Raw genomic sequence first — 25,689 nt, forward strand, 5'->3', positions numbered from 1 at the left:
CCCTTTAATCATCAGTTTTAGGAACAGTCATGGTGTGCAGGTGGCGCTGTCTCACTCTGTCTGCCTGGCAGTGAGGGGAGTTCCCATCAGCCCACCAGGCCCAAGGTCACAGAAGGACATGTCGAACAGGACCTTCCATCCCTTTCATATTTATTGATCCCACACTCTGTGGGAGGCCCCGGGAACTGGTGGGGAGTCTGGTTGTCCTCCAGGACTGGGCAAGAGCTAGAAAACAGGAGGTGACCGTGAGGGTACAAAGGATGGTGAAGGGGTCCCTGTCACCCACGGAAAGCTGTCCTGTATCCATCACCTAGCCAAACCCACCCACCGGGAAAGGGACATGGGGCTGGCAATAGGAGAGAATGGGGAGGGGTCCTTCTGAACCCCCAGCCCCAGCCCTGGTACCCGTCTTACTCTGCAGGCTCCATTTTTAGGGTCCCCCAGATATTGGGTCTTCTTCAGCTTGTACATTCTTGGGCTGAGGCATTACCCAACAAAATGGGAGTGGCCAGCCCACCGACACATTCCTCTGGCCCCAGGTCCCTCAGGAGTTCTGCCTGGCTGCTGATGGAAGAACCTTCCCGAAGACCAGGGTTGTCACTGATAGGCCCAGCTGTCTGACCCCAGTGGGGGTGGCCCATGGGATATGCTTGGGGCCCTCACCCTTACCCAAGGCCCTGTCCTGTAGCCCCCACCTCTAGCCCAGGCCTCCACCATGGAACTGGGGGACTACCCCCCATTTTCACTTCTGTTAGCCTGAAGGATTAGCTAGCATGGTAGCTCTTGAGGGAAGGTTCTGGTCACTAAAAGTCCTGGTTCGTGGGAGTTAAAATTGAGACAGTCCTGAGAAGCCCAGGATGGCTCGTCACCTGGACCTGCAGCTGAGTCCCACACACATGACCCTTATGGCTTCTCACACTCATCCGTCTCCTGGCGCTCTGGGAAAGGCCACATTCTTTTGTCCCCTTTCGTGTTTCAGATCCAGCTCCCATGTGTCCTAAGATGTCACACCTCCCCCTGGCCCTTGGGGCTCAAGCGCCCTCCCTCCTCTGGTCCCATAAGCTCCTGTGCACAAGGGTGCCTCCGCCCAAGGGGAGGGCAGGCATCGTGACCCGTTCTGCAGCTGATGCCTGAGGCCCCAGAGCAGCCTTGAACTCAGAGCTAGAGGCCATCTCATCGGAGAGATCAAGGAAAACCAACCGGGCTGGCGCAGCAGCGTAGCTGGGAACGAAGCGACTGTCCCATCTCTCCCCCCACCCTTCCTGCCCCTCCTGGAGTTTCACACCGAGAGTCACAGGCCCACACTCTCTTCACAGGAACATCCTAATGACATCTTTAATGCTCTCACACGAAGATGCTGTGAGCAAAATTAGAGCTTCGGTGCATCCTAAATTACCCGCCGCCCTCCGGTCCGATCCAGGGATACCCTATTTATAGCAACTCGGGGAGGGAATACATCCAGCATCTTCCCCATGTGGGCCACCTAGGCCCTCACATCCTGACACGTGGCATTTGCCCAACAGAAGTTTTGTACATGCCGCCCCCACAGCCCCTCCAGCCAGCAGAGGACAGCGACAGTGGCAAGGCCGGGCACGGGGACATGCTTCTGGGCATGCTCAGATGCACCGCATGCCCAGCTGCTCCTGGGGGCTGGCTTGGCCCATGGCCTTGCCCACAGCCCCTAGACTGGTAGAATTCCTGAGAGGAACGGGGTGGGTGGGCCATGGGTGGGCGGGCGCTATGGTCAAAAAGCAGACTAGGTTTCTTCTGTCTGTTACCCGAGAGGCGATCCCCCCCACCCGACCTCAGGCGGTCAGAACAACCCCCACCAGCCCGCAGCCTGTGACCTCAGCTCTCAGCCCAATAGCCCCCCAGCCCCAGATCCCCAATACACAGCAAGATAGGGAACTGGTTGCAGAAGCAGGTTCCCGGCTTTTAGAGCCCAGTGAAGAGAGGAAGAGGGGCAGCGGCACCCTCACCCTTTCCTCTCCTCTCCTTTCAGCCCCTGAACATTGAAGGCAGAAGGGGCCGCACCCCACACTCTTCCACACACCCTGGGGTGTTGGGCAACTTAAGGGTGGCGCCAGTGCAGAGGGTCTGCATCCTGCCCCCGCTGCTGGGATGGGCACACGGCTGTGCGTGGGCAGGTTCGTGCGCGTGCAGGCGGCCTTTCCACAGGTCTGGGCTCTGCCTGTCCCCCCACTTCCACACCCATGCCCCCCTGTCCTTCCCCCTCAGCTGCCATCCTTGTTTAGGCCCAGCCCACAGCTGGCCGCCAGGAAGCAGTGGCGGGGAGACCCCACAGACACTCCACGCCATGGGCCTACTTTGGCTATGATAGCCCTCCTCAGCATCCTTGCCCACTGGGCAGCTTTGGCTCCATCCCAGGTGCCATCACACTCTGTCCCCGAGAGCTGGGTGGTTACCTATCCCACCCCAGAGGAGGCTCCAGATTCCAAAGACAGGGCTCTCCCTCCGCTCCTCCCCTCCCATCCCATGTCTCCCCTACTCCCTCTACATTGGGGAGCAGATCCTGGTGCGAGGGGTCTAGGGAGGACACAAGGAAGCCAGCAGTGGCTCTCGGCCTTCTTGGCAGGAGGGATGTCCTCTGTGCTGGGACCCTCACATCAGGGGACATCAGTGGCCAGGCGCCCAGCCTGGAGAGGCAGCAGGTGGGTCCGCGGGACAGCAGGGGCCTCAGCAGGGCAGGTCCTGAGAGTAGGCCGCTCTGTGGGTAGGGAGGCAGGTGTCTTCGCCAGAGGTCCAGGCCTGTCCCTGGGCCACTCACGCATGGATGGCATTGGCTACGTCAGTGAACACCAGCCGGCTGGGCCTCTGCAGTGGGCCCTGAGATGGGAGAGTGGTCTGCAAAGAGACAGTCAGGGGCGTCAGGGACGTTGACCCAGGCCTTGCGATCCCTGGCCCAGTCACAGCCCTCACTTCCTGGTGCCCACTTGCACTTGGCACCGCTATGCCTTCTACCTGGAACGCCCTCCCTGCAAGCTCAGTCTAGAAGTTCCATCGGGCTCAGATGACTCCTCCCCCCGCAGCCATCCCCAGCTCGCCTGGCCAGCAGCCTTCACCCCGTGGGCCGGCAAGGTGAATTCTGCAGGCTGCATGTCTCCCTGCAGGGCAGGGCTCGCCTCTGTAACCCAAGTCCCGGCACAGCGGCTGGACCAAGGGAGGAGCACAGAAGACAACTGTCACATGGTCAGTAGTCCTCCGGGCTGGGTGGACTAAGGTTCTCAGCTCAATTTCTTGACTATCCCAAGGGGCAACGTGTCTCGATCAGGTGACACAAAGCTGGTGGCAAAACCAGGGTCTCTGGTCTCCCGGCCTAACTTCTCCTGAGTCCACTCTCCTAATTCTGCCTCTGGTAGGGACAGGCCCTCACCCTCAACAGCCCAGCAACCCGTGAGGTCAAGGGAGGAGCGACACAAAGGGATTTCATGGGTCAGGAAGAGACCAGGCCCCTAATGGTGTTCTGGCCCTTGGGGCTTTGGGGACTGATGGCAAGTGGCCCAGCGGCCAGTGATTCTGGCAGGATGACCACACAGGTACCCGACCCTTTGGACATAGAAGGCACATTTGGCTGGGTCTCTACCTGCCTGGGGTCTGTCAGTTACTAGAAGCCCATCAATCTACTCAGAGGTGCCACTGTCCCCAGTGTCCCAAACCACCACCCTCTCAGGACCATGGGCTCTCAGCAAGCAGAGGGAGCCCAGGGCTCAGCACCCCCACCTGTCTGGTCGGTCCTCTCCTGCTTTCCTAGCTTGCGCATGGGGCGCCTGGGGAAAGAACGAGGGCTGTCACGTGCACATGAGAAGGCTGAGGCCCCGAGATGCCAGAGGGCTTCCCGGATCACCAGGCTACACGGCAGAGCCAGGATGGATGCCAGGGCCACCCTGGCCTGGCCCCGCAGGGCAGGTCTACAGGTGGCCACAGAGCAATTCTACCGATTTCTGAACTAACCTGACAAAACCTACACCCCCACCAGCTGTCACCTGACCTCATGGCAGGTGCTGGACAGCTGCACGAGGAAGAAAGAGGGAGGGGCTGGAAGCATTGTGAGTGGGCTGCAGGCGGTGGGGAAGCCTGGCCGGTGCCTACCTTGCCTTGCAGGGCCAGCGCGGAGGCTGCGTCCCGCCCATGCTCCAGCAGCTCCTGCTCCAGCTCATCTTGCTCCTCCGTGGGGTCGAAGTTGTACATGGGCATGAGCTGGTGGCGTAGCTTCTCCAGCCTGGGGGTGGGGGTAGGTGCAGAGGCTGCGTGGGGCAGGGCAGGCCCTTCCCCTCCCAGCAGCCCTCCAGGTCCTGCAGGCACACCAGTGGGGCCAGAGCACACAACCACGCTTAGGAGCCTAAGTGTCCCCTGGGATTCAATGAAGGCCGTTTCTGTACCAGCTCTACCTCAGACAGGTGGCCTGGGAGGGATAGTTACACAGCTATCATCTGTGGGGGTCCACGGAGACTGCCTAGGTCAGGACAGCCATGTGACAGGAGGGGCATCAGTGGCAGCCAGCTGAGGGCAATAGGGCAGGGGTGGCAGGGCAGTTGATTGGAGGTGATCCAATCTCCTCTCCTACTCACCCACCCCAACCCTAGGGTCACACCTGCCTGCCCCAGGGGGCACCTCTAGGGAGTGGGGCTCAACCATCCTGGAGTAAAAGGGGCCACCCTCAACCCTCAGTGTGCGAAAGGGGACCTGACCCCCTGACCACAAATGGGGAGCTGAAGGTGTGGACGGTCCTTTCCCACCCACATCCCCGGGAGCCTGACCCAGCACCACCCACGGGCTGGAGTTTTGGGAGGCAGCTGGGGAGTTACCTCTTCTTCTTCCTGATATACAAAACCTGCAAGAGAAGGAGCAGTGTGAAATGGCCAAGAAAGGAGGCCCTGATGGACCCAGCAGTCCCTCGGGACAAGGGACATGCTGAGGCTGATGAACAGGAGACTGTGAGTCCCCAAGTCCTCAGGGACCCATACATCCTACAAGGTGCCTCCCTCTGAGGTGTATGAGATGCTGACCATGTCCTCGAGGAGCCCAGCCTAGGGGCTGTGGGCCCCGCCTCTGCCCATACCAACCCAAGGCTCCGGGCACTCAGCCTCTGCCGGGGACGCCTCAGGGCTGAAGAGGGTGGGGACATTTCAGCATATCCCTTCCTCTCAACTTTCCCCAGGCCCAAAGACAAGAATGGGCAAAAGGAACAGGATGCAGGCAGGGGCTCTGGGTAAGGCTCTGGGCTGGGTTCCTGGACTTTCCCAGGGAGGCTGGTGGCCTTCCGTGGATGGGGACCGGGAAGAGGACCTGAGCCACTGGACATCAGCCCAGACCAAACTCCAGTATTCTGATGCTGGAGGGATGCAGGAAGGCCCCTGGGTCCTAAACTCCATTGCACAGACTTGAAGATAAAGGCCTGAACAGCCCGAGAAAATACCCAAGACCCGAGGGCTTTGGGCTGGAACAGAAAATCCTGGCATGAGGCACTGAAAGGAGGGAGGAAGGGGGTGACCACCAAGAAGGGACACCAGGGATCCCTGCCACACTCTTGTTCTTCCCTAAGCTGGCTGTTTCTGACTACCAGGAGCATGGTCTTCTGCCTGGGGACAGCCATGTCTCCAGGGTCTGTCCCAAACCCTCTGTGGCTTTCATACTCTTTGTGGCCCATTTATAGCTTGAATCTGGTTTAGTCACCAGCCCGACCCAGAGCTCCTCCTGCTGCTCGCTCCTGGGGGACCCCAAAGGCCTGGGAAGAAACTGAGGTGTCCCTTGCTCCTTCATATTTCCTACAGAAGGTTACCCTTGCTCTCCTGTGGGTGGATGCAACAAGAGGTCCAGGTCTCTTCCCCAGCCCCAGCACCCTGTACTCCCTTGCCTCTCAGCCTTGCCCCGAACCCTCCTCCCTGCCCTGTGATACAGAAAGATCTCCAAGACAGGCCAGAACCTTATCTCCTGGTTCCCTCGACCCCTCTGCTGACACCTCCCCCACCCCCACCCTTCCTTTACAAATCTTCCCCCTCCTGTCTAGTAACAGCCCCAACTCCTCTAGGAAGCCCTCTGCCAGCGCTTCTCCTCTGTGAGACACACAGCCTGCCACCAATTGCTCCTCCGTGTACCCAGCATGGCTGGCCTGAGGAGAGAACAGCTCTGGCCCCACCTCCTAGTGCTTGGGAGCTGTTTCCTGCCCTCTAGTGCCTTTGCCCCATAACCCCCTCCCTCTGCTTTTGGCATGAAGGCTAGCCATCCCGGCCCTCTGGCTGTTCCTCCAGAACCAAGGGTAAGGCAGTCCTCCTAAGCTTCTAGGGTGAAATCTTTCATGGAGAATTACAAGGGCAGATTCCAGGCCCTGCTTGGGCCCTGAGGTTAGGGTGTCTCTGTCCATTTAACTACCGCGTGGGTGCCAAAGGGAAGGACTGGCAGTCTGCCTCGCCCTGCCTTAGGAGACCGCTCAGGCCCCGGCCCCACGCAGTGTGTTGCGTGCTGGCCCCGTTTGCTGGCCAGCAGTTATTCCTTGGCAGTGGTCCGGAGCCCGTGGGGCCCATATGGTGACTCTGGTTCAACAGCAGCTCCAAGCAGACCATGCACAGCCCCGTTTGTCAGAGCAAATGTTTCTGAGCTAAGACCCACCATCGGAGCCTGCGAGGGGCAGTGGGCAGAATGCCACCATTGCCAGGCCCGCGGGGGGACCTCAGGTGCCCGTACGCTTCCTGGTCTCAGGCTGCGCAATCTCCAGTGATCCCTTAGTGAGGTTCGGAATGCCCACGTACTCTCCTGGAGGAAAAGCTCGTGTCTTCAGTGCAGACACCAGATGTGGGAGCATCCTGTGCTCTAGCAGGGGACACCCGCAGCCCTCGCCCCAGCATGCCTCTGTCCTGTTGTCTGCCCAACGCTGCCTTTCTCGTGACACTGGGGCCAGGCCTCCACCTTGAAGCCTCAGCTCTAATGTTGCCTCCTAGTTGTCCCTGACCAGCCAGCCTAGAAAGGCCCTCTGCCCAACTCCCCGACCCAGTCCCTACGGGCTTCCCTTGGCACCTTGGTTGCATGTCTTCCACTCCCTGTGGGAGGACCCAGTCCATGGGGTCCTGAAGGCTTGATCTGGGGCAGCTACCCAGTAAGTCACTGCCAAGTGAATGAATGAATGCACACTGCCAGTGGCCTGCTGTTTGCAGAGCATCCCACCCAGACTCTGCAGCCCATGATCCGTCTCAGGAACCTCTGGACTCTGCCCCTGTTGCAGCCCCACACTCGTCTGCCTCACTGTTCTGCCTGCTGCTCACAGAACCTTCTGCCTGCTTCCCGACTTTTGCCCACCAGGAACCTCTACCTGGAAGACACCCTCCTCCCCAACTCCTATGTGGCCTTCATGGCCCAGCTTAAAACACCATGTACCCCTTGGAAATGTCTCCAGTTCTTCAGATTGGAGGCAGCCTCCCTGGTCTCTGGGCCCCAGTGGCCAAATCCCTGGGGGAGGGGAGGATTGCATGATCATTAACAGATGGCTATCTTTGATTAGAGTCTCTAAAATCTAAACACTGACCACACTCCTGCAAGCATAGGTCATCTGGGGCAGCCCCAGGACCCAGCCCTCACCATGGCCACGGCCAGGCCAATCACCGTGATGATCCCGAAGGACAGAAGCATTGTGCCCACGCCAGCTGTGCCACTACCCACGTCAGGCATTCTGGTGCCATTAAAGCTGGTGGCTTCTGGGCTGAGGGTGGTGGTCGCAGAGGCTGGCCCATCCGTGGCAGGCTCGAGGTTGGGCTCAGAAGTGGATGGGCGGGTGCTGAACCAGCCCGTAGCAGACGGGATCCTGGAGTCCATGCTGATGCTGAGAGACCGCCTGTGCTCAGTCAGCCTACTCACTCACTTCCGACATCAGGACTGCCCCGGCCTGTGGCCCTGCTACCCATGCAGCTGGCCACCTCCTTGGATATAGGGAGCTCCCTGCTTCCCTGGGTACTGGAAAGGAAAGAATAAAAAATATGAGGCTGAGGATGGGACTTGGTGGTGAGATTAAGCCCCCTAGGTTCTGAAGGCACTGGGGAAATACAAGTTGGAGGGCAAGGGCAAGTCCAGGGGGCATGGGGACATGTGGTTGATACATCGACAGCTCCCATGTGGTTTTAGGAAGGTGAGAATGAAGCCCTGCCCCCTCTTTGCGCGTAAGATGACCATCGTGAGCATACCTGCACGACGTGAAAGGTAGTGAGGTCTGAAAGCAAAGGTGTCTCCCCTGATTAACACCCTTCCTCCCAACCCTTCCTCCCCACACTCCCCACTCCTCTCTCTGTGCCTCTACATCCCTCATCTCCTGTTCGGAGGAACACATACTCTAGCTTTTTCCTCTTCTGGAGGGAAAAACTTGCCCAAGAGTCAGACAGGCCTGTCGTTGAATTCCAGCTCAGCTGTACTGGATGATCCTAGGCAAGTCCCTCTATCTCTCTGCATCTGTTTTTCTGACCCTAAGGTGCGGACGTTAAGAGCAGCTCCCTCACAGGGCCAGAAGGTCCCTGAAATGTCAGAATGAATCTGACCCTAGAAAAGGCTTAGCTCAGCAAAAACCCCATCCATGGTGAGCACCCAGGAAACGTGAGAGCTTCTCCCCCTGGCCAGCCCCCTTGGGAAAGGGAGTCATAGAAGCCACTGGACCCAGCCCACTGTGTGGTCCAGGTGGTGCTTGGGATGGGGGCAGGGACAGGTATGGGGAGACCAGAAGACAGGAATAAGAAAGAGGCTAGAGTCATGTCCTCTGGCAGGGCTCCTCTGCAGGCTCTTGGGGCCACTAGACCACTTATAGGGGACCTAGTGGCCGCCAGGGACAAGAAGAAAGGCAAGGGGAGCAGGTCCTCTAAGGCAGGGATGGAGCTTTCACTCTGAGGTACGTCCTCCTCCCCTCTCCACACCCCCCTTTAGGAGCAGAGTGTGGGAGATGTGCCCAGCCCAGGGTGTGGCTTGGGCCTTCCCAGCCCAAAGGGCCCTGGGGAAGGCAGGGTGGGAAGGGGTCCTAGCCAAGCTGTGGGGTAGCCTAGGGAGGGGAGGGATCCCTGGCACACAGCTGCACACACACCTCCCTGTGCGTGCTCACGGGTATGTATATGAGATTCCCCCAGTGCAGGTGCACTGGTGTGTGTGAGGTTGGCACACATGCGTGATGGCTCCCTAGGCAGGGCAAGGCTGGCAGCCTGACATGGGGTGGGAGCGGCTCCTCTTACCCTCCTCTGCCCTACCACCCTCCGCCCTCTCCCTCCAGCGAGGCTGGGCAGGTCAGGAGTCCCAGGTTCTTTCTTGGCTCTGCCACTGACCCCAGGAGTGACCTTGGGCCAGACCCTTAACTCTTTCAGGGGCTCTTTTACTCTTGTGCCCAAAGGAGAGGAAGGGCCCTGCTCATCCCGGTCTGGCACTGCCTCAGCGTCCAAAGCGCAAGGGAAGGAAACCAGGACGAAAGGGGCCGGCCCCGCGACCTCCCTCAGAGAACCCGCGCACTGTTCTCCACCAGGTTCCTCAATCCTCCCTGAGGAACTGAGGGTGATGGTGGACCCAACCACCATCCCCGCCTCCGCGACCTCAGCACTTACTTAATCCTCTCTGGGGCGCCGAGCTCAGCGGGAGAGGCTAGGGGTGGTGGCGACGAAGGACCCGGCCGGGGGGGTGGGGAACCCCCAGGCCCGGGGTGAGGGGCCGCGGGTCTGACCTGAGGTCCACCCTCCCTGTCCGCTCCGAGCCCGGGCTGGGCCCGCTGCGCCGCACCGCTCGCAGCCGCAAGCGCAGGCTCTCCCAGCCTAGCCGGGACAGGCAGGGCCGGGACCCACCGCGGGGGTGGGGCCGAGGCCAGCAGCCGCGCGGGTCCGTGGCGCTCTGGAGCCTCTCCTCCCTGCCGGCTCCGCGCCCCCGGGCCCCGATTGGCTGCCAGGTCCAGAGCCCTCCAGGCATTGGCCCACTCTTCTGTCGCTTGGATCCGGCTCCGCCCCCAGAGGGAGCCGGGTGGTAGTTCTTGAACACTGCCCCTCACTCCCCGTGGCCTCTGCGGGAGTTGCGCGGCCACCGTGGGTGGCTAGGCCCGTCCTGGACCAGAACGCGGGCCCCGGGCCAGCCTGGCTCCACCTCCGCCAGGACAGACTCGAGGTCCTGTAACGCAGGCGAACGCTGCAGGCTTAGGGAGAGCATTGGACTGGGAGTCCTTGGGCCTGCGCGGACCTCTGTCTGGTTAGACCCTGCGCTGGCTTTGTGACCTAGAGCAAGATGCTTCCCCTCCCTGGGTCTCGGATTCTTGCTCAGATGGGCTCTGGTATGAGGGCTGTTGGTAAACGGCGCCCACCCCGGGGTGCAAATGGGGCATCTTCAGGGAAGTTGGGAAAGGGACAGTATCATTCTTGCAGTTGCATTATTGGGCACCCCGACCCAGGCAAGCCTCCGTATTCCCCTCGCAGTAGCTTCCTCCCAGGGCGCGATCAGCTCAGCTCAGCTCAGGGGAGGGGCCTTCAGATGCCTTCTAATCCTCAGGTTTTCAAAGGAGTTTATGGAGATGATCGAAGTAGCCTGTTACAAACACAGATCCCCGCCGCTCCCCGGGAAATTTTATGTTAAATAGTAGTTTGGTGAATGGTGATCTAGTTAGCACTGGATTCTGGTGCGGGAAGGGGGCGTTACCGGGCCACACTTCGCGGGACACAGCCAAGAATTTTATAGGAGGAAGTGGGGCCCATAGAGGGCTGGGCACCAGGACAAAGCCTTACGACTAGTTGGCAATAGAGTCAGAATTCAAACCCTGGTCTCCTATGTCCGGTTTCTAGTTCCCTGCTCCAAACCCTAAAGCGGGAGCAAGAGGGCAAGAGATGCCCTGGGGTCCAGTTGCCACCTGGCCCCCCGCCCTGCTCCGGCCATTCGCCCGGGCAGGTCCTGGACTCGGAGTCCCGCCCACCAAATTGGTACACTCCCCAACCCTGGGACTGTGCGCCGGCTAGACCACGCCCCTGGACTTCGGGATTACTCTCGAACCCAGAACCCGTAGGTGACGCGCCCCCTTTCGGTCTGACTGCACACCGCCGCGGCCCGGTTCCCAAAGGCCCGCTCCGAGAAGTCACCGCGAGATGGAGCCGTGTTTCTGCCGTAACCTTCAGGAAGATCAGGGCCTTTAGGGAGCAAGCCCACACACAGCCAAACACTATTTCGTCCGTGGGCCTGCGTGAGGTGTGGGAGCGGCCCTCACAGCCTCTCCCACCGCTCTCAGGGGACTCTCGAGTGCTACTCAGTGGCGTTAGGAACCCTGGAGCTGGGCGACTGGGTTCTCCCGAGCCCTTTCTCAGCTGCACCGCCCCGGAAGCAGGGCATCCGGGGGAGCTCTCCGCGAGCCACGCACGTCCGGGATCCGAGCCCAGGGCCTTTTCTCCAGGAGGCCGGGCGGTCGGGTTGGGTAACCCCACAGGCAGGTACGCGCTAGACATGGGGATCGGGTGGGGGCGCTGCCTGGGCTGCAACACCTTCGAGACACCACCCTTCCCTGCGCGCAGTTCCTCATTGTGCACAGGGAGAGATGGGCTTGGGGAGGGGGCGACGTTGCCTGGGTCAGTGACGCTGCGGTGCTGGACCGAGAGGGAAGCTGCGCCCCTGACTTCAGGCCCCGGCAGCGTTCAGGCGACCGAGACCCCTCTGGAGTCCCGACGACCAGGATTTATGTCTTGCCTGGGACGGACAGCTCCTTGCTGGGTGACTTTGGGCAAGTTGCTGCCCCCTTTCCCTCCCTTCTTGTCTCTGAAGATGTGGCACCTAGCAGGGGCTCAATAAACGCTTGTTTGGACCTCGGACTGTGTGAAAGGAAAGGGGACCACTGATTAAAAATATTCAGTAAAATTTGTGATTATAAATATAAAATTAAAAACTGGCAGTATTTTAGCTGGCAATTTATGCTGACATTTAGGAATGTGGGTTATATTGGGGGTGGGGTGGGGTGGCATTTCAGTGTGCAAATCAATGACAGTACAGGCAGAATGTCAAAAGCAAAACCTCCAACCAAATGCAGCCTCCTCCCCCTTGTAATATTAAGAACATATATCATCGAGTCCCCCCTGTCCTGAGCTGGCTCCTAGAACCTTGACATTCATTGACTAATGCACTGCTTGTTGAAATTGGTGGTATTTTCCCCATTTTATGGACAAGGAAATAGACTCAGAAATAATAACCTTTTTGGGTCAAACCGATGTGTCCAGCCCCAAGCCTGGGCCCTGCCCCACCAGCAGCCCATTTATTAGCAGGGGCTGAGCTATGGGTTCAGCCCGCTTTGGCCAAAAACATGAAGGAAACATCACTGGCCAGACCAGAAGAAGCGAATAGGTGGGTGAGGGTCTAAAGTGGCGTCAGGAAGGTGGCAGAGCGGAGCATGCTCTCTCAGGCAGCAGGTGGAGGGGAGTGAGTCCTGCAAGGCTCAGCTGCTGTCCTGGTTCTCCTTCCCTCTGCCAGGGCAGCAGCACATCTGAAGACCAGAGCCACTTTGAGAAGCCAGAGTCTGTGACCTCCACCTCCACCCCGCCGGGGCCAGCAACCATCTCGGCAGCTGACATCACAAGGAAGACTTGGGGACTTGGGAATGCTCAGGGGAGCCTTCCCTGGCGACATGGAGCGTTGGGGTGGAATGCTGCGGGTCCTCCTCTCTGGCCTGGGGTGGAGGGGAGGAACTCTGGGCTGGGCCTTCAGCTCCTGGCGACGCCATCTGCCTCAGGCTGGGTTGTTGAGTGCCACACAGCTGGTCAATGAGTGGACAGCGGTCTTTGAGAAGGAGGGCATCCCTGAGGCCCGGGAATCCAGTGAGTACATCGTGGCTCATGTCCTTGGAGCCAAAACAGTTAAGTGCAATGTTGTTGTGGGAGGGGGCAGTCAGAGGACCTTGGGGAAGAGGGGGGAGGAAGGACCTTGGGGAAGAGACCTCCAGGCTTTTCTCTCCACCCCACCACACCCCTAGAGTGCTGATCTGAGAGTGACGCGATTTTTCTGGATGAATGCTTTAGGCAAATACTTGTTCACTCATCCTGCAAACTATTACAATGTGTGCCAGGCTGGGGGTGAAGAGATGACCGAGGTGGCCAGTGCTGGGCCCAAAGGCATTGTTCACATGAGAAATCTGGGCCAGGGCTCTGGACCGGGGCCGCCAGTCACTGACATTCTCTGTGGGACAGTTTCAGAGCCTGAGGCCAGCACTTCGGAGGCAGCCCCTGACCCCTGGGCAACTGCAGTGCATCCAGGAACTGAGTGGCCGCCGGTTGCAAAGGTGAGCACCCATGAGCCAGACCTGAGAGCTCTGCAAGGAGCAAGGGTTCAGCTTCCCCCAGCCCCACCAAGTTCATGATCACGGAGGAGGAAACTGTCCAAGGGTAGGGAGGTGCTGCGACGAGGGAGTGATGAGAGGGGCTTCAGGGTGACAAGTAGGAAGAAGGGAGGGAGGGAAGGCCTTGGCCAGGAGTCCCTGGGTACAGGAGACATGACCCTACCTTACACTTTCAGTCGCAAGTGTTACCCCTCAACCCAGGCATGGTCCTCTGGGTCCAGGCTCTGGCACAGATGCTCACCCAGCCACCCCCTCTGCAGGATGCCTGTGCAGTACATCCTCGGTGAGTGGGACTTTCAAGGGCTCAGTCTGAAGATGACGCCCCCAGTGTTCATCCCTCGGCCAGAAACGGAGGTAGGTGTGCCCCCAGAACAGTGGGATGGGGATGAGTGTGGGGGTCAGGGCACTTGTCCTGCCCCAGACTTCCTCCAGGGGGCGCTGGGGCCTCATGTCTGCTGTCCTGAGAGGCTGTGCCCTTCCAAACCGGTGTGTCCCGGCTGGCTGGGTAGATGAGGCCAAGAGCACAGAAGTCTCCTGCTGGCCTCCTTGACTGTCCTCATATCCCAAGCCATCGCCCCAGCCCTCAGGGCTGGCAGTGGCTCAGGGTACCCCAACTAGTGCTGTCTACCAAGGACTTAGCCTGTACCTGTCATTTCCCTAGGGGTTGTACCTTGGGCCCAAGGCCTACCTAACCGATAGGAAACAAACCTCCTCCTCCTCAGGAAGCATAGGCGAAGTGAGGAGAGCTGTGGCTGGACATCTGGAGGCCTGGTACAGCTGTGTGACCTCAGGCAGGTCTCTGCCCTCTGTGGGCCCAGATGATGAGCGGGTTGGGCCTCCCAGAAGGGAATCTATGATTTGGTGGTCCTTTTGGATCTGCTCTCTGGTGAGATAACCACCTGTCCCTCAAGTTACTAGGACTGGGGAGTGCATAGCCCCAGCATGCTGTCCCTTGGCAAGGCACCCTGGTCCTGCTTTCTATGGCCCTTCATGGGCTTTCTTCTGACCGTGTAGGTGGCCAAGCTGGGAGCCAGCACAGAGCAGGGGGTGAGGCTGGTTGGGGCCAATGGGTAAGCCAGAGGGCACCAGGTTCTGAGAAAGGGGCGTTTCTAAAAGGGCACCCAGGCACACAAACATTCCTGGGAAAGATCAGGCCTGGTCTCCCTGACCAGCCAGGGCCCCGGAGCCCCTCTTCACTCTCCCAGCCTCTCTCCCCAAGCCAGGAAATCCTCTCACTCTGCCCACCCCCACATCACACGGTGGTGAGGCCAGGTCCTCGCCCCACTGCCCACCGTCAGGGCAGGGACAGTAGGGAATTCAAGACCTTGCTGAAGTCACAGGGCTGCTGAAGCGCAGTGGAGTAGGGTGGGGTGCGGGGAAGGAGGGGTAACATGGGGGCAACACCCGGACACCCTGACTCCCGGGTCAGGGCCCCATATGTCACCTGGGCCTGCCCCACCTGGGATTGGCTGAGCTGGGAAGAGATGTTAAGACCCAGAGTAGGATGTAGCCTGTCACCTGCAGGCTTTTGGGAGGTCACCCTGTGTCTCCCCCAAGCATGTGACCTCTGGCCAGGAGACCATTCACTATTCCCCAAAGCTGCCAAGGGTCAGGGGAAGGGAGGGAAGCTACCATGATGACCTCTGAGTCACTTTAGAGTTGACCTGGCACCAGCCATGTATTCCAGGGTCCTGAGTGTAGACTTCCGGCTGCCACGTGGGCCCCCATCCTGACTGGGACCGGACCAGGAGAGCAGCTCTGCTGCAGCAGGAGTGGGTGGGGGACGGGGGAGGCTGCGGCTGGGAGCCCCAGTTCTCACCTCACTGTACAGGCATTTCTCAGAACCCTCCGGGTTCACCCCAATGTGAAGCCACACTGGGGGTGCATTACCAAGAACTTGAGAGGACGTGGCCTGTGGCAGGGAGAGAGAGGATGGGTGCACGGGAGGGACCGTGCTGCGTGGGCTCTGTGTCCGCCAAAGGGTGGGTTCTGATCACAGGTGCCGGGGTCTGAAATGCGAAGTTGCAGGTGCGCGGCCTGCCCAGCTGGGCTTTCCCTGGGGTCCAGCAGGTGGCTCGACTCTGGCCTGTGGCATGTGCAGCGAGAAACCCAAGGCTGTGAGGGAAGCCATCCCCACCAGCCTGGTGGGAGAGGCTCAGTGACTTGTCTGTGATTGGCTAGAGGGAGGCAATGCCACCATCCTGGGGATGCCCTGCCAGAGACGTGATCCTAGCAGAGGGTGCATATGGCACTCGGGTCCTGCTGAGGCCTTGGGCCATCCTCTTGAGGGGGTGTGGAGTCTGTGGGAGGCGGCGGCTCCAGGCAGAGCCAGCAGCTGCCCAATCCCTGTGGCCTTCCTGCATGGCCCCTCTGCCCTTACCCCACTCTGTCCTCGGATTCTTCCCTTGTCCACCTGGAAAAGCTGCCCTGGACCTGTGACCAGCCTGGCTTTCAGCCTCCCCCATGGAGCTACCGCTTAATGCTGAGGGAAGCTCTTCACTGGATGAGGAAGAGAGAGAGTTTCTGGACTTCTTAGGGGTGGTCTCCACCCCACCCCACCCCCTGGTGGTCCTACAGCCAAGGTGACCCTCCTGTGGCCTGGAGTGTAAGAGAGAGGCAAGGGGGGCCACTGGTGCCAGTGGGACGCCATCTCTCAGCTTCACACCCTGCCCTGGGTTGGCCACTCACAGATGTGGTGTGTCTGAGGTTGGGGGTATCTGGCAGGCAGCTGGCTGCTGTGGTTGGCTGAGGGGTCATTCTCCAGCCAGAGTAAGTCTGTCTGTGGCCAGGAAACCAAGAGAAACTCACAGCCCTGACAAGTCTCAGCCATCCCACCAGCCGCTCCGTACGTGGCCTCACCACTGAGACCACAGGCTCTCAGCCACAACCCGAGGCTGCTTGCTCTGAGCCAGTCCCAGCGCTGGGGGTCCAGCCGGCTGCCAGTGCCCCAAGCCTCCAGGAGTGGTTGGTCCAGGGCCCGTGGCAGTGAGTGAGGGAAGCCCTCTCTGGCTGGAGCCAGGCCACCTCACCTGGGAGCAGCAGCTCGTGTGGTGCAGAAGGGGCTTGGAGCAGGAAGGTGCGGCCTGCTGGCCAAGCTCTGCCTGCAGTGGACTTGCTGCTCTGGGGACAAGTGAGCTTTACTCCTGGGGTTGGGGTGCCCAGCAGGAAGAAGTGCTTTCTGGGACTCAGCACGGAGGAGCCTCTGTGGAGAGTAGGGCCTGACAGCTGACGTCAGGGAGTTGGAGGCACCTGGGGTCTGGGACTCAGAGCATATCTTCCCACTGCCACAGAGCGTTTGCCCCGCCCCTGGGAAGTGGCCAAGAGGCCCCTCTGTGGGCCAGGCCCTGCTGGTGGGGGACAGCCCTTGATGTGTTTGAGCTCTGGCCTTGCCGGCATGCAGCCTGCAGTCTGCTGGGAAAGGCAGACCCCAATGTAGACCTTAGGCTCCCAGTGTGGGGAGCCATGGTAGAGAGAGCCTGGCGGGGGCCGAGCGAGTCTTCCAAGAGGAGGTGGACCTTATTTCAGAGGAGGGAAGCACCCATCTGCTGGCCCCATCCGCCACCATTCCCTGTGCCGGGCCTGCCTGAGAGCCCACGAGTCACTCATTCGAAAGGATGCCTTTGGGAAGGGGCCACACTGCCCTTTCCCTGCACCACACCTGGGCCCCCCACTCCACTGCTGGCTAGAAACACTTGGCCTTGGGCAGCAGCAGTCCCCTCTTGCCTCCCCCCTACCTGGGCTACCATGCACAGTTCCTGTGGGTGGCAGATGGGTGGGTGAGGAAGCCCTGGACATCCCGGCCCTTGATAATTGGCCGCCTTGAGCTGCAAGCCAGGCTTGAGGTGAGATCTTGACCCCTGGGCCTGAGTTTCCTCATGGACCGGGCATGAGGACCTGACACGTTAATATAGGGAAAGCTCTGGAGGCGGGGCCAGCACAGAGGGAAGAGCCAGGGACCGTCAAGAATGGCTCTTTGCATTGTCTCGAGCTGGGGATTACCGAACACTGACCACGTGCCGACGCCGTGTAGTTCGTGAATGTCGTGTGGTTTGCTCCCCGCCATACCCTGATGAGGTGGGTTATCCTCAACAGTGCTCAAGTTTACAGGTGGGGAAACAGAGGCAGAATGACTGCCCGTGTTCCGTGCAGACATGGTCCCAGTCAGTGTGGCCACGCCCCCTCCTGCATTCACTCAAAGACTAATTATGCTGGGGTCTCAGTGCCAAGACCCCAGGGGCCAGGTTAGCACAGGCTCTGATCCAAACCTCTCTGCCCCACAGGAGCTGGTTGAATGGGTGCTGGAGGAGGCGGCCCTGAGACCCCATGAGGCGGATGCCCAAGGAAGCCCGCTCATCTTGGAGGTGGGCTGTGGATCGGGAGCCATCTCCCTCAGCCTGCTGAGCCGGCTCCCCCAGGTGAGTGTCCCCTGCATCCCTCTACCCCGCCCTGGTTGGGCAGGCTGACTGCTACTCACTGTCCCTACCCCAGCTGTCTGTGCTAGAAGCACTAGAGGGGACACTACCAGATGTGGGAGGACAGGGCTACCCCCAGCCCACCATAGTCACAGCCTCTACCTCTGTCCCCTTCTGTCTGTCCAGGCCCTGGCCTGCAGAGGGAAAAGATGTGGGTCTTTCCCTCTTTATCTGGCTGGTGGTTGGTTGGGGGCTCTGGTCTCTAGGCCTGGCCTCTCCCAGCACCTTCCTCCCATGTACCCTTCATACATTCTCGGAGCAGAGCCGAGCCATCGCTGTGGATAAGGGAGAAGCTGCCATTTGCCTGACCCTTGAGAATGCTCAGAGGTAGGTGGGCTGGGGGACCAGAAGGTTGGGGGTGACAGGAGTCAGACTTGGGCTTGACCTCAGCCCCTGTTCAGGTGACCAACCCACTGATATCCACTCCCAAGAAGGGCGAGGCACTGGGGCAGCCTGGCATGGCTCCCACTGGGGTACGAGTGGTGGGGAGCACCAGGTGTCTCACAGTCCACGAAGGGCGTGTCCTCCCAGTCCTTGCAGCCAAGAGCAGGATTCTGCCCTTCCCTTCCCTTCCCATCTCTCCAGGCTTCGTTTGCAGGACAGGATTCAGATCGTCCCCCTCGATGTGACCTTAGGTACCTTCCCCACCCATCTGCCCTGGGGTGGGGACCCTGGAGATAGGTGCTGCCGGGTGGACGAGGCACTCTGCGATGCTGGAGGGAGGGCTTCGCAACATTTACCCCCCACACATGCATGCACGCGTGGGCACACGCACACGCACTCACACATGCGCACATAGGGGATCTCGGACCAGTCCTTGCTGAGGACAGGCAAGTCCCTGTGGCCTCCTGGGCTGACTTGACCCATGAGGGGACCAGCCCAGGGCTTTTCTTATCTTCCAAATCCCCCATAACTAATTCGTTGTCTGGGGCTGGCTTGTTGTCAAGGCCTAAGCAGAAGGTTAAGAGAAAGCCCCTCTTGTGTGGCCCTCATCCCCCCTGTGCCCAGGCACAGCATGGCTTGGCCACGCTCTTTACCGAGTGTCTCAGCTCCTGGCAGGGGCCCTGGGCCCTAATGTGCTGGTCTGGTTTGGTCTGGCTTGTCAGGTCCGGGAGCAGGCCCCAGGTGTGGCTCCCCAGGGAAGGGGACGTGATGGTGGGTGGAGCTACCACTTCACCTCCCCTTCTCTGCTGTGTGTTCCCTGGATGCAGAGGGGAGCTGGGCACACCTTCTATACTGGGGCCCCCTGGACCTGATCGTCAGCAACCCTCCCTACGTCTTCCGCCAGGACATGGAGCAGCTGGCCCCTGAGATCCGCAGGTGCGGGATGGGCTTGGACAGGGCCCAGGCCTGAGAAGGCCAAGTCTGCCCATGAGGACCACACCGTCGGGAGGTGTGGGGGGAAGGGGCTGAAAGGGTGCTGGTGTTGGGAGAGAGCTCACTCTAGAGCCCACGGAATTGCCTGTGTTTAGCTTCTGCCTTCCCACCTAAGACCACTGGATGACGACCGCACCTCCCCACACCTCAGTTTCTGGCCCCTGAAAGGGCGGCCGAGCTCTGCGGGGCTGTGGGAGGACTCGGCAGTGACTCAGCAGGGTATCAGACACGGGGCAGAACACATGGAAGGTGCTCAGACAGGCACATCATTTCAGAGAAGACTGAGGCCCAGACATGGAAGGTGCCATGTCCAAGGTCATGTAGGGGCTTAGCAGGAAAGCTGGCACCAAACTAATCCAGCTTTGCACTGAGCCTTCCTGTTCTCACCACGGGCTGAGCACCCCGGGTCGCCCCAGAGCCCCGGACAGGGCAGTGGCTGTGTGGGGCAGGGCGCTGGCTCCCCTTCCTGGGCCCTCAAGGGTGGTCAGGGACAGCTCTGGGCCACCCGGACCAAGAATAGGAGCAGCCTGGTGCGGGGACACACTGAGGCATGGAGGGCTGTCAGGCAGTGGGGTTCACCAGGCACATGTGGCGCTGCCTGGTGCGCGCTGCTCGTGGGACGAAGGGGAGCTGGAGCTGCTGTCGTTTGGGGGCCCCTCGCCTGGGTCCTGAGACTCTCAGCCCAGAGTAAGTTCAGGGGGCCCCTTCATGGAGGCTCTGCTCAGCTCTTCTGTGCCTTTTGGACTCCCACCCCGGATTCTCACTTCCCACCACCTCCCCTTCAGCTACGAAGACCCAGCCGCCCTGGATGGCGGGGAGAAGGGCATGGACATCATTGAACACATCCTGGCCCTGGCCCCACGGCTCCTGAAGGACTCTGGGTATGAATGGGGAGGGTCCCCATCAGCCTCCTCCCCTACCAGGAGTCCTGGGCCTGCCCCGGCCGTCATCCTGCCCCCACCCCTCCCAGCCTGGGCAACCCAAAAGTGCAGGTCCGGTCCTGCCCAGCTGAACTGGCCCATTTCTCCCCCACGTAGAAGCATCTTCTTAGAAGTGGACCCAAGACACCCAGAGCTTGTCAGCAGCTGGCTTCAGAGCCGGCCTGACCTGTCCCTCAACCTCGTGGCTGTGCGCAGGGACTTCTGTGGGAGGTGAGAGTCCATCCTCCCCCAGCCCTCCAGGCACACTGGTCCTTCCACTGGTCTATCACAGCTCCGGCAGTGGGGACAGTGTGCTGTCCCCCGTCCCCACTCACTCCCTGGGCCCAGGCAGTCACTGGTCCTTGTCCGTGTCTCCTCAGGTCCCGGTTCCTGCACATCCAGAGGTCTGGCGCCCAGCGTGGCTACCCTGTGGATGCCTGGCCAGAGCCCCCATCTGCCAGAGTGCCTAGATGACACTTCTTCCCAGAATGCTCCTTGAAGAGAGGGGGATGGGGCCTTCCAGAGCCCCGGATGCTTGGGGCATTTCCCGTGACCCTGGGATTCCCGGTGCTCTATGTTTCTAGGAGGCTTGGGGGAAGAAGGTAGCGCAGGGGTGTCCTTCCTGGGGCAGCAAAGAGCAAGGCCGTCCACAGTCTGACTCAGGAGCTGAGCAGCGCCGGGTCCCCAGCCTGGCTCTGTCACACCAGTGTGGCCAGTGCAGGCTGCTTGGTGTCTCTGTGGGTGGAACAGCTCTGGGGACCTGGGGAGATTTGGCCAATAAAGTGTCAAGAAACTGGCCCTGGCTAGGGTGGCCCAGCTGGTTAGAGCGTTGTCTCCTACGCCACAAGGTTGTGGGTCTCATCCCCAGTCGGGCACGTGCGAGAGACAACCGACCACTGTTTCTCACATCGGTGTTTCCCTCCCTCTCTTCCTCCCTCCCCCTCCCTCTAAAATCAATGAGCATGTCCTTGGGTAAGGATAAAAAAATGAATAAGCAAAAACAGTGTCAAGTGACCAGTAAAGAGACCACAGTTCTGTCACTGTGATTGGTAGATGCTCTGGCTCCTAACCCCCAGCAGTGCTGGGGGTAAGAACGTCCTTCTGCCCAGTGGCATGGTGTGGGAGGCCAGTGTGGAGGGGGGCACATGGGGGATCCTGGCCTGGGACAGTGGCGCGTCTCTTCCAAGGGTTGGTTCAGCCCCCCATCGCCCTGGGTGCCCACCCACACACTCCCCTGCAGAGGGGCCTCGGCTCAGAGCACAGGAGCCTCCTCTTGCTTCAGCTGGGGGATAGCTGCCGGCTTCTGGGGTGGGGGCAGGAATGGGGCTGAGGGTCCTAGCTGCACAATTTGGGGTCCACATTCATTTAGCTGAGGGCTTGAGCCCGTGTGGGGTAAGCAGGGCTTGTATTTACTTTTTAGCCCCTAGTTTGAGCTGAGATATCCCTTCCAAGGGGGTTGCAGCTAAACCGTCTGTCCCTGGCTGGGGCCGGAGAGAGAAAGAAGCCCGACAGAGGAGGCACCGGTGTGATCTCCACCCCAGCTCTGGTCTGTGCAGACCCATGACTGCCAGGAGGCCTGAAGGCCGAGCCCTTCTGTCCAGTGACAGGGAACCTCCAGGTGACACAGGTATGAGCCTGCCTTGGGCTGGCTTCAGAGGACCGTGGCAGACCAGGCTGGCTCATTCCATCAGACTCCCCCACCCTCCCAGGAATTGTGAGGGCCTGGCCTGTTGGTACGGTGGCCAGAGGCAGTGTGGTTGGGTAGGTAGTGTTCTCTGCTGGAACCCTCATCTGGTTTAGGGATCAGATCAGGTCCTGGAATTGTGGTTCTGGAATTATGTCTTACGGTGGGACCACGAGCAGCAACTTTTCCTGAGAGGCTGGCTCTTCTGGTTCCAGGGCCAGAGCAAGGTGGCAGCCTCAGTTCGCTCTGCCAGCTGGGTGAGTGTGTGGCTGGTGTCTGAGTGCCCAGTCCCCAGGCGGGGCCTTCCCCAGAAGACATGGCCGCCTGAGGCCTTGTGATGGGCGTAGTCAAGTGAAGACGGGAAGTTAGGTCCCTCCCTTTGGGGAGTCTGTATTGCTGGGGTCACATCTGGTTTGAGTAACTCCCCTGCTGTAGCTGGGTGTCACTTTTGCCTTGGCAGAGGTCACACTACAGCCCCCAGGGCCCTGGTATCTGTTCCTTGCCCGGCCGCAGCTGCAGGGGCTCCCAGTTGCCCCTGGTTTTCCTTGGGGAGGAGTCAGGGGCTACATCTCACAGCTGCTTCAGGAGGATCCTGGGGTGGGGGTGGGGTAGGGCACAATCAGAGCAAGGCTTTGGCCTTCTGAGCCCCGGTGCTCTCCAACGTTTGCCACACGGTCCTCCCCAGTACTGCCTTCGCTCTCCTGCTGCCTGTGCCCTTGGGTCTCGCTGTCCCCAGTGGCATCCCTGGGTAGCTTCCCTGACCAGCAGCCCTGTGTCCTTGTCCCCGAGCCTGGGCCGCACCTCAGCCAGCACTGGCTTCCCTGATGCTCCCATCCTCCTGGCTCAGGCCCATCACTGAGGGAAGGCCTCAGCCAGCGGGTGGGCTGGGCCCCCCAGGAGAGCATAATGATGGAGAATGACAGTGTAGGGGCAGCCAGGGTCACTGAGACAGAAGCCACCCTTGGGGACAACATCCTTCCCAGAAAACAGTAAGGCTCCATTCTCCTGGGAAAGAGGTCCAGGCCAAGTGGACTGGCAGGGTGGGGCCTGGAGCCTGCAACCAATGGCTTGACGGGGCCTCAGATGTTGAGCTCCCATGCCAGAGCCACACCGGCCTGGCTGCAGATCCTGGCATTTGCCTGCCACCAGGATGTGACTTTGGGCAGATGCCTTCATCTCCCACAGCCTTGGCTTCCAAGCCTGAGAAATGGGACAAGTGCTTTATCTGACAGGATGGCTGAGAGGAGCCTGTGGGATGCACCTGTTATGGGGCATTGTGTTTTCATTGGCTGCCTTGGAAGGCAGACAGAGGAAGGGTTCTGTAGCCTCGGGCACCTGTCTGACTGGCAGGGACATGGACATCTGAAAGGGAAGGGAGGCAGGGATTTCAGCCTTGGGCTCTTGACTGCTCTCTGTCCTCCAGAGATGGAGCCTCCAGAGGCTGGTAGCCTGGCAGCCACGTCTCCCCCAACCCCCACCCTCCTCTCTTACCAGGGCCTGAGTGCCCCGAGGTCCAGGCCAGGGCAGCCAGTGGCTCCAGTCCAAGGTAGGCCAGGCTCACCTCCCCCCTCCTTCCTGGGGCCAGAGCCAAAGATGAGCTGTCTCCTCCAGCATGTGTCCCAGAGCCCAGGAGGTGGAACAGCATGAGGCCATGGGGCTGATGGAGTCCAGGCCCCTGAGGTTTTGAGAGACATGGCTGCTGCCTGCCCAGGCTCCTTCAGCCAGAGCCAGGGCGTGGGCAGAGGGTGTAGGGGTCTGGTGGACGTACTCTGGGAGAACAATTCCATCCCCCTCCTGACAGCTGAGGACACTGAGACTTCATCACACTGGGTGCTTTTCCCAGCTGCCCATGGGTTTCTCCACAGGGCACATCTAGCTGCTTATTGAAATGTGCCCCCAGCCCTTTTCCTGCTCTCCCCTCTGGACCATTAACTTCCCAACCCCTGCCCTGAACCCGTGAGCAGCTGCCCATGGCTATGTGTGGTGTCGGTGTCCCATAGAGCCCAGGTCTGAAAAGGTAGAGGGGGTGGCTATGGGAGAGGCCTGGGGACCCTGCCAAGGGCCCTTGGCGCTCTGAGCCAGCTTCTAGTGGAACTAAGCGCCCACTGCCGCCAGGCTCGGAGGGCTGCCCAGCAGCCTCTGCAGGCTGCGTGTGCATCTCTGCCCACCTGTGGACTCTGCTCCACTGCCCTGGCCTCCTGCCACCCTAAAGAGCTGCAGTCCCTCCTAGCCATGCCTTCTCCCTCTGCCCAGCCAGTGTGCCCCTCAGGAGTGCCCTTGCCCACCATGGTCATCGGAGTCACCCTCTCCTTCAAGCTCCAACACCAACTACCTCCTCTGGAGCACCCGCCCTGCCCTCTCTGTTCTCCTCACCAGCCCCTAGCCTGACCTTCAGCCAGCATCGATGGCATCCTTGCATCTGGAAACCTTTATGTCTCCTCATCTCTCTGAGGCTCCATGTGGATCTGGCATAACTCAAGCTCAGTAAATGTCCACCAATAAGCTGGAGAGTATGCATTTTCTAGAGCGGAGCTGGAACTTTCATGTGGCTCCTGCCTGACCTGACAGCAGCTCGGACACATTGCGGTCAGCAGGCAGAGGAAGCCATTCATGGCCTGGCCTCCCCACCACCCCCTGGGCCAAGCAGCTGCTCGAGTTGAGCCGTGGCCACTTCCAGGGATGGGGTGCACCTGATCTCTGCACAGTGGCCCCGCCAGGAGTACAGGCTGTCCTTGGCGCTGGCAGGGGCAGGCACAAGGTTTCCTGGAGCTCTGGGCCCCAGCCAGCCCCCAGCCAACGTTGTGTTGGCCAGAGTCGTGGCCTGATCACCCCTCATGACCCCTCAGTCCTGGACAAGCCCTCTGGATGGGGCTTGGGACCGGCAAAGCAACCCTACCGCTCCTGTGGTAGGAAGAACAATGGCCCCAAAGAGGCCCACATTCTCACCCCCCAAACCTGTGAATGTCCACCTCCCAAGGGAGAAGGACCTCGAGATAGGGAGATTGCCCTGGGTGGTCCGGGTGGCTCGGTGCAACCCCAAGGGTTCTTATGAGAGGGAGGCCACCCGTCACATCAGCGTGGAAGGGCTGAGGGGTACAGACAGTCTCCTGGGGCTGGAAGAGATGAGGAGAGGGGCTCTCCCCAGAGCTTTGGGGAAGAGTGCAGCCCTGCCCACACCGAAACCCTCGCCCAATAAAACATCGGGGTACGGCAGTATTTCACAGACACTGCGTGTGCTAATATTTGTGTCCCTCGGGTTCTTAATGTAGGTAGCCTCTGCCACTCCCAGGAAGTCTGCTCTGACTGCTCCACCCCTACATGTCCTGGAGGATCCCCAAGCCTCCTCTCACCCAGGGGAGTGTCCCAGCATGTGAGTCTGGGCCATACAGTCCTGGAAAGTCTTAAGAGTCCACAACCCTGTCCTGGCTCTGGTGTGGACCTTCCAGGTACTCAGCCCCTGGTCCTAGGGCACCAGGGGAAGAAGTCCCTACATGGAGGACAGGGACTGGGGGCTTCCCTGGGGCCTCTGATGACGTCTCCCGAGGTGGGAGGACCAGGGAAGCCTGTGTCCCTGGAAGCCTGGGCTTGCTGTAGTTCTAGCACCTTTGTTTCTTGGAACTCGCAGTGCTTTGGAAAGAGAAAGGAGAAGCAAAGCCCCAGGGCCCGCAGCTCCGTCACCCGCCCCTTCCTGTCATCTTCCGCTGAGTCACAACCAAGGGCTCAGCACCTCAGCCTCCTCTTGGGTGGGGTGGAATCCAGGGTCATGTGAGGACAGCCTCTGGGACAAGCCCTTTTATCCTATCAACACCCTCTGTGAGGGGCCTTGGTTTCTGAGAGCTGAGGCCACCTCCCCAGCTTGGAGGAGGGGTGATTGAGGTCCTCTGTTCTGTCTCTGCTTTCGTCCCTAGGAACTCGCTT

The 25,689-nt window shown here is 60.2% G+C and overlaps 2 protein-coding genes across 8 annotated transcripts; one reads left to right on the top strand and one right to left on the bottom strand.

Moving 5' to 3' along the window:
* Positions 1–1,318: 1,318 nt before the first annotated feature.
* C8H3orf18 (chromosome 8 C3orf18 homolog) lies at positions 1,319–11,102 on the bottom strand. 4 transcript variants are annotated; one of them, XM_053929994.2, is made up of 5 exons: positions 11,085–11,102; positions 7,591–7,962; positions 4,827–4,852; positions 4,111–4,240; positions 1,319–2,865 (listed from the first exon to the last, which is right to left on the bottom strand). In XM_053929994.2, exons 2-5 carry the CDS (start codon positions 7,822–7,824, stop codon positions 2,785–2,787), a joined length of 471 nt encoding a protein of 156 aa, XP_053785969.1. In that variant the 5' UTR covers positions 7,825–7,962; positions 11,085–11,102; the 3' UTR covers positions 1,319–2,784. The 4 variants fall into 4 exon arrangements, with proteins under 4 accessions (XP_053785969.1, XP_053785968.1, XP_071078267.1 ...); XM_053929993.2 differs by lacking the exon at positions 11,085–11,102 and adding an exon at positions 11,044–11,060; XM_071222166.1 differs by lacking the exon at positions 11,085–11,102 and adding an exon at positions 9,695–9,899.
* HEMK1 (HemK methyltransferase 1, mitochondrial release factors N(5)-glutamine) lies at positions 10,024–21,101 on the top strand. 4 transcript variants are annotated; one of them, XM_053929992.2, is made up of 11 exons: positions 10,024–10,288; positions 12,457–12,838; positions 13,170–13,261; positions 13,579–13,672; positions 17,599–17,733; positions 18,053–18,117; positions 18,376–18,425; positions 19,002–19,110; positions 19,953–20,048; positions 20,205–20,318; positions 20,468–20,899. In XM_053929992.2, exons 2-11 carry the CDS (start codon positions 12,584–12,586, stop codon positions 20,559–20,561), a joined length of 1,104 nt encoding a protein of 367 aa, XP_053785967.1. In that variant the 5' UTR covers positions 10,024–10,288; positions 12,457–12,583; the 3' UTR covers positions 20,562–20,899. The 4 variants fall into 4 exon arrangements, with proteins under 4 accessions (XP_053785967.1, XP_024421990.2, XP_024421989.2 ...); XM_024566222.4 differs by lacking the exon at positions 10,024–10,288 and adding an exon at positions 11,101–11,429 and having other exon boundaries at positions 12,457–12,800; positions 20,468–21,101; XM_024566221.4 differs by lacking the exon at positions 10,024–10,288 and adding an exon at positions 11,102–11,429.
* Positions 21,102–25,689: the final 4,588 nt, after the last annotated feature.

The sequence above is a fragment of the Desmodus rotundus genome, chromosome 8 (genome assembly GCF_022682495.2).
Source record: "Desmodus rotundus isolate HL8 chromosome 8, HLdesRot8A.1, whole genome shotgun sequence".
In the NCBI taxonomy this organism is placed as follows: domain Eukaryota; kingdom Metazoa; phylum Chordata; class Mammalia; order Chiroptera; family Phyllostomidae; genus Desmodus; species Desmodus rotundus.

Excerpts from the sequence above, each read along its gene's own strand:
- C8H3orf18 (XM_053929994.2), bottom strand. The coding sequence starts at position 7,824 with ATGGACTCCAGGATCCCGTCTGCTACGGGCTGGTTCAGCACCCGCCCA. Across the intron at positions 4,853-7,590 it reads TTGGCCTGGCCGTGGCCATG|GTTTTGTATATCAGGAAGAA; the intron begins GTGAGGGCTGGG and ends CTTCTCTTGCAG. Across the intron at positions 2,866-4,110 it reads CGCTGGCCCTGCAAGGCAAG|ACCACTCTCCCATCTCAGGG; the intron begins GTAGGCACCGGC and ends GTCTCTTTGCAG.
- HEMK1 (XM_053929992.2), top strand. The coding sequence starts at position 12,584 with ATGCTCAGGGGAGCCTTCCCTGGCGACATGGAGCGTTGGGGTGGAATG. Across the intron at positions 13,673-17,598 it reads TCCCTCGGCCAGAAACGGAG|GAGCTGGTTGAATGGGTGCT; the intron begins GTAGGTGTGCCC and ends TCTGCCCCACAG. Across the intron at positions 18,118-18,375 it reads ACCCTTGAGAATGCTCAGAG|GCTTCGTTTGCAGGACAGGA; the intron begins GTAGGTGGGCTG and ends CCATCTCTCCAG.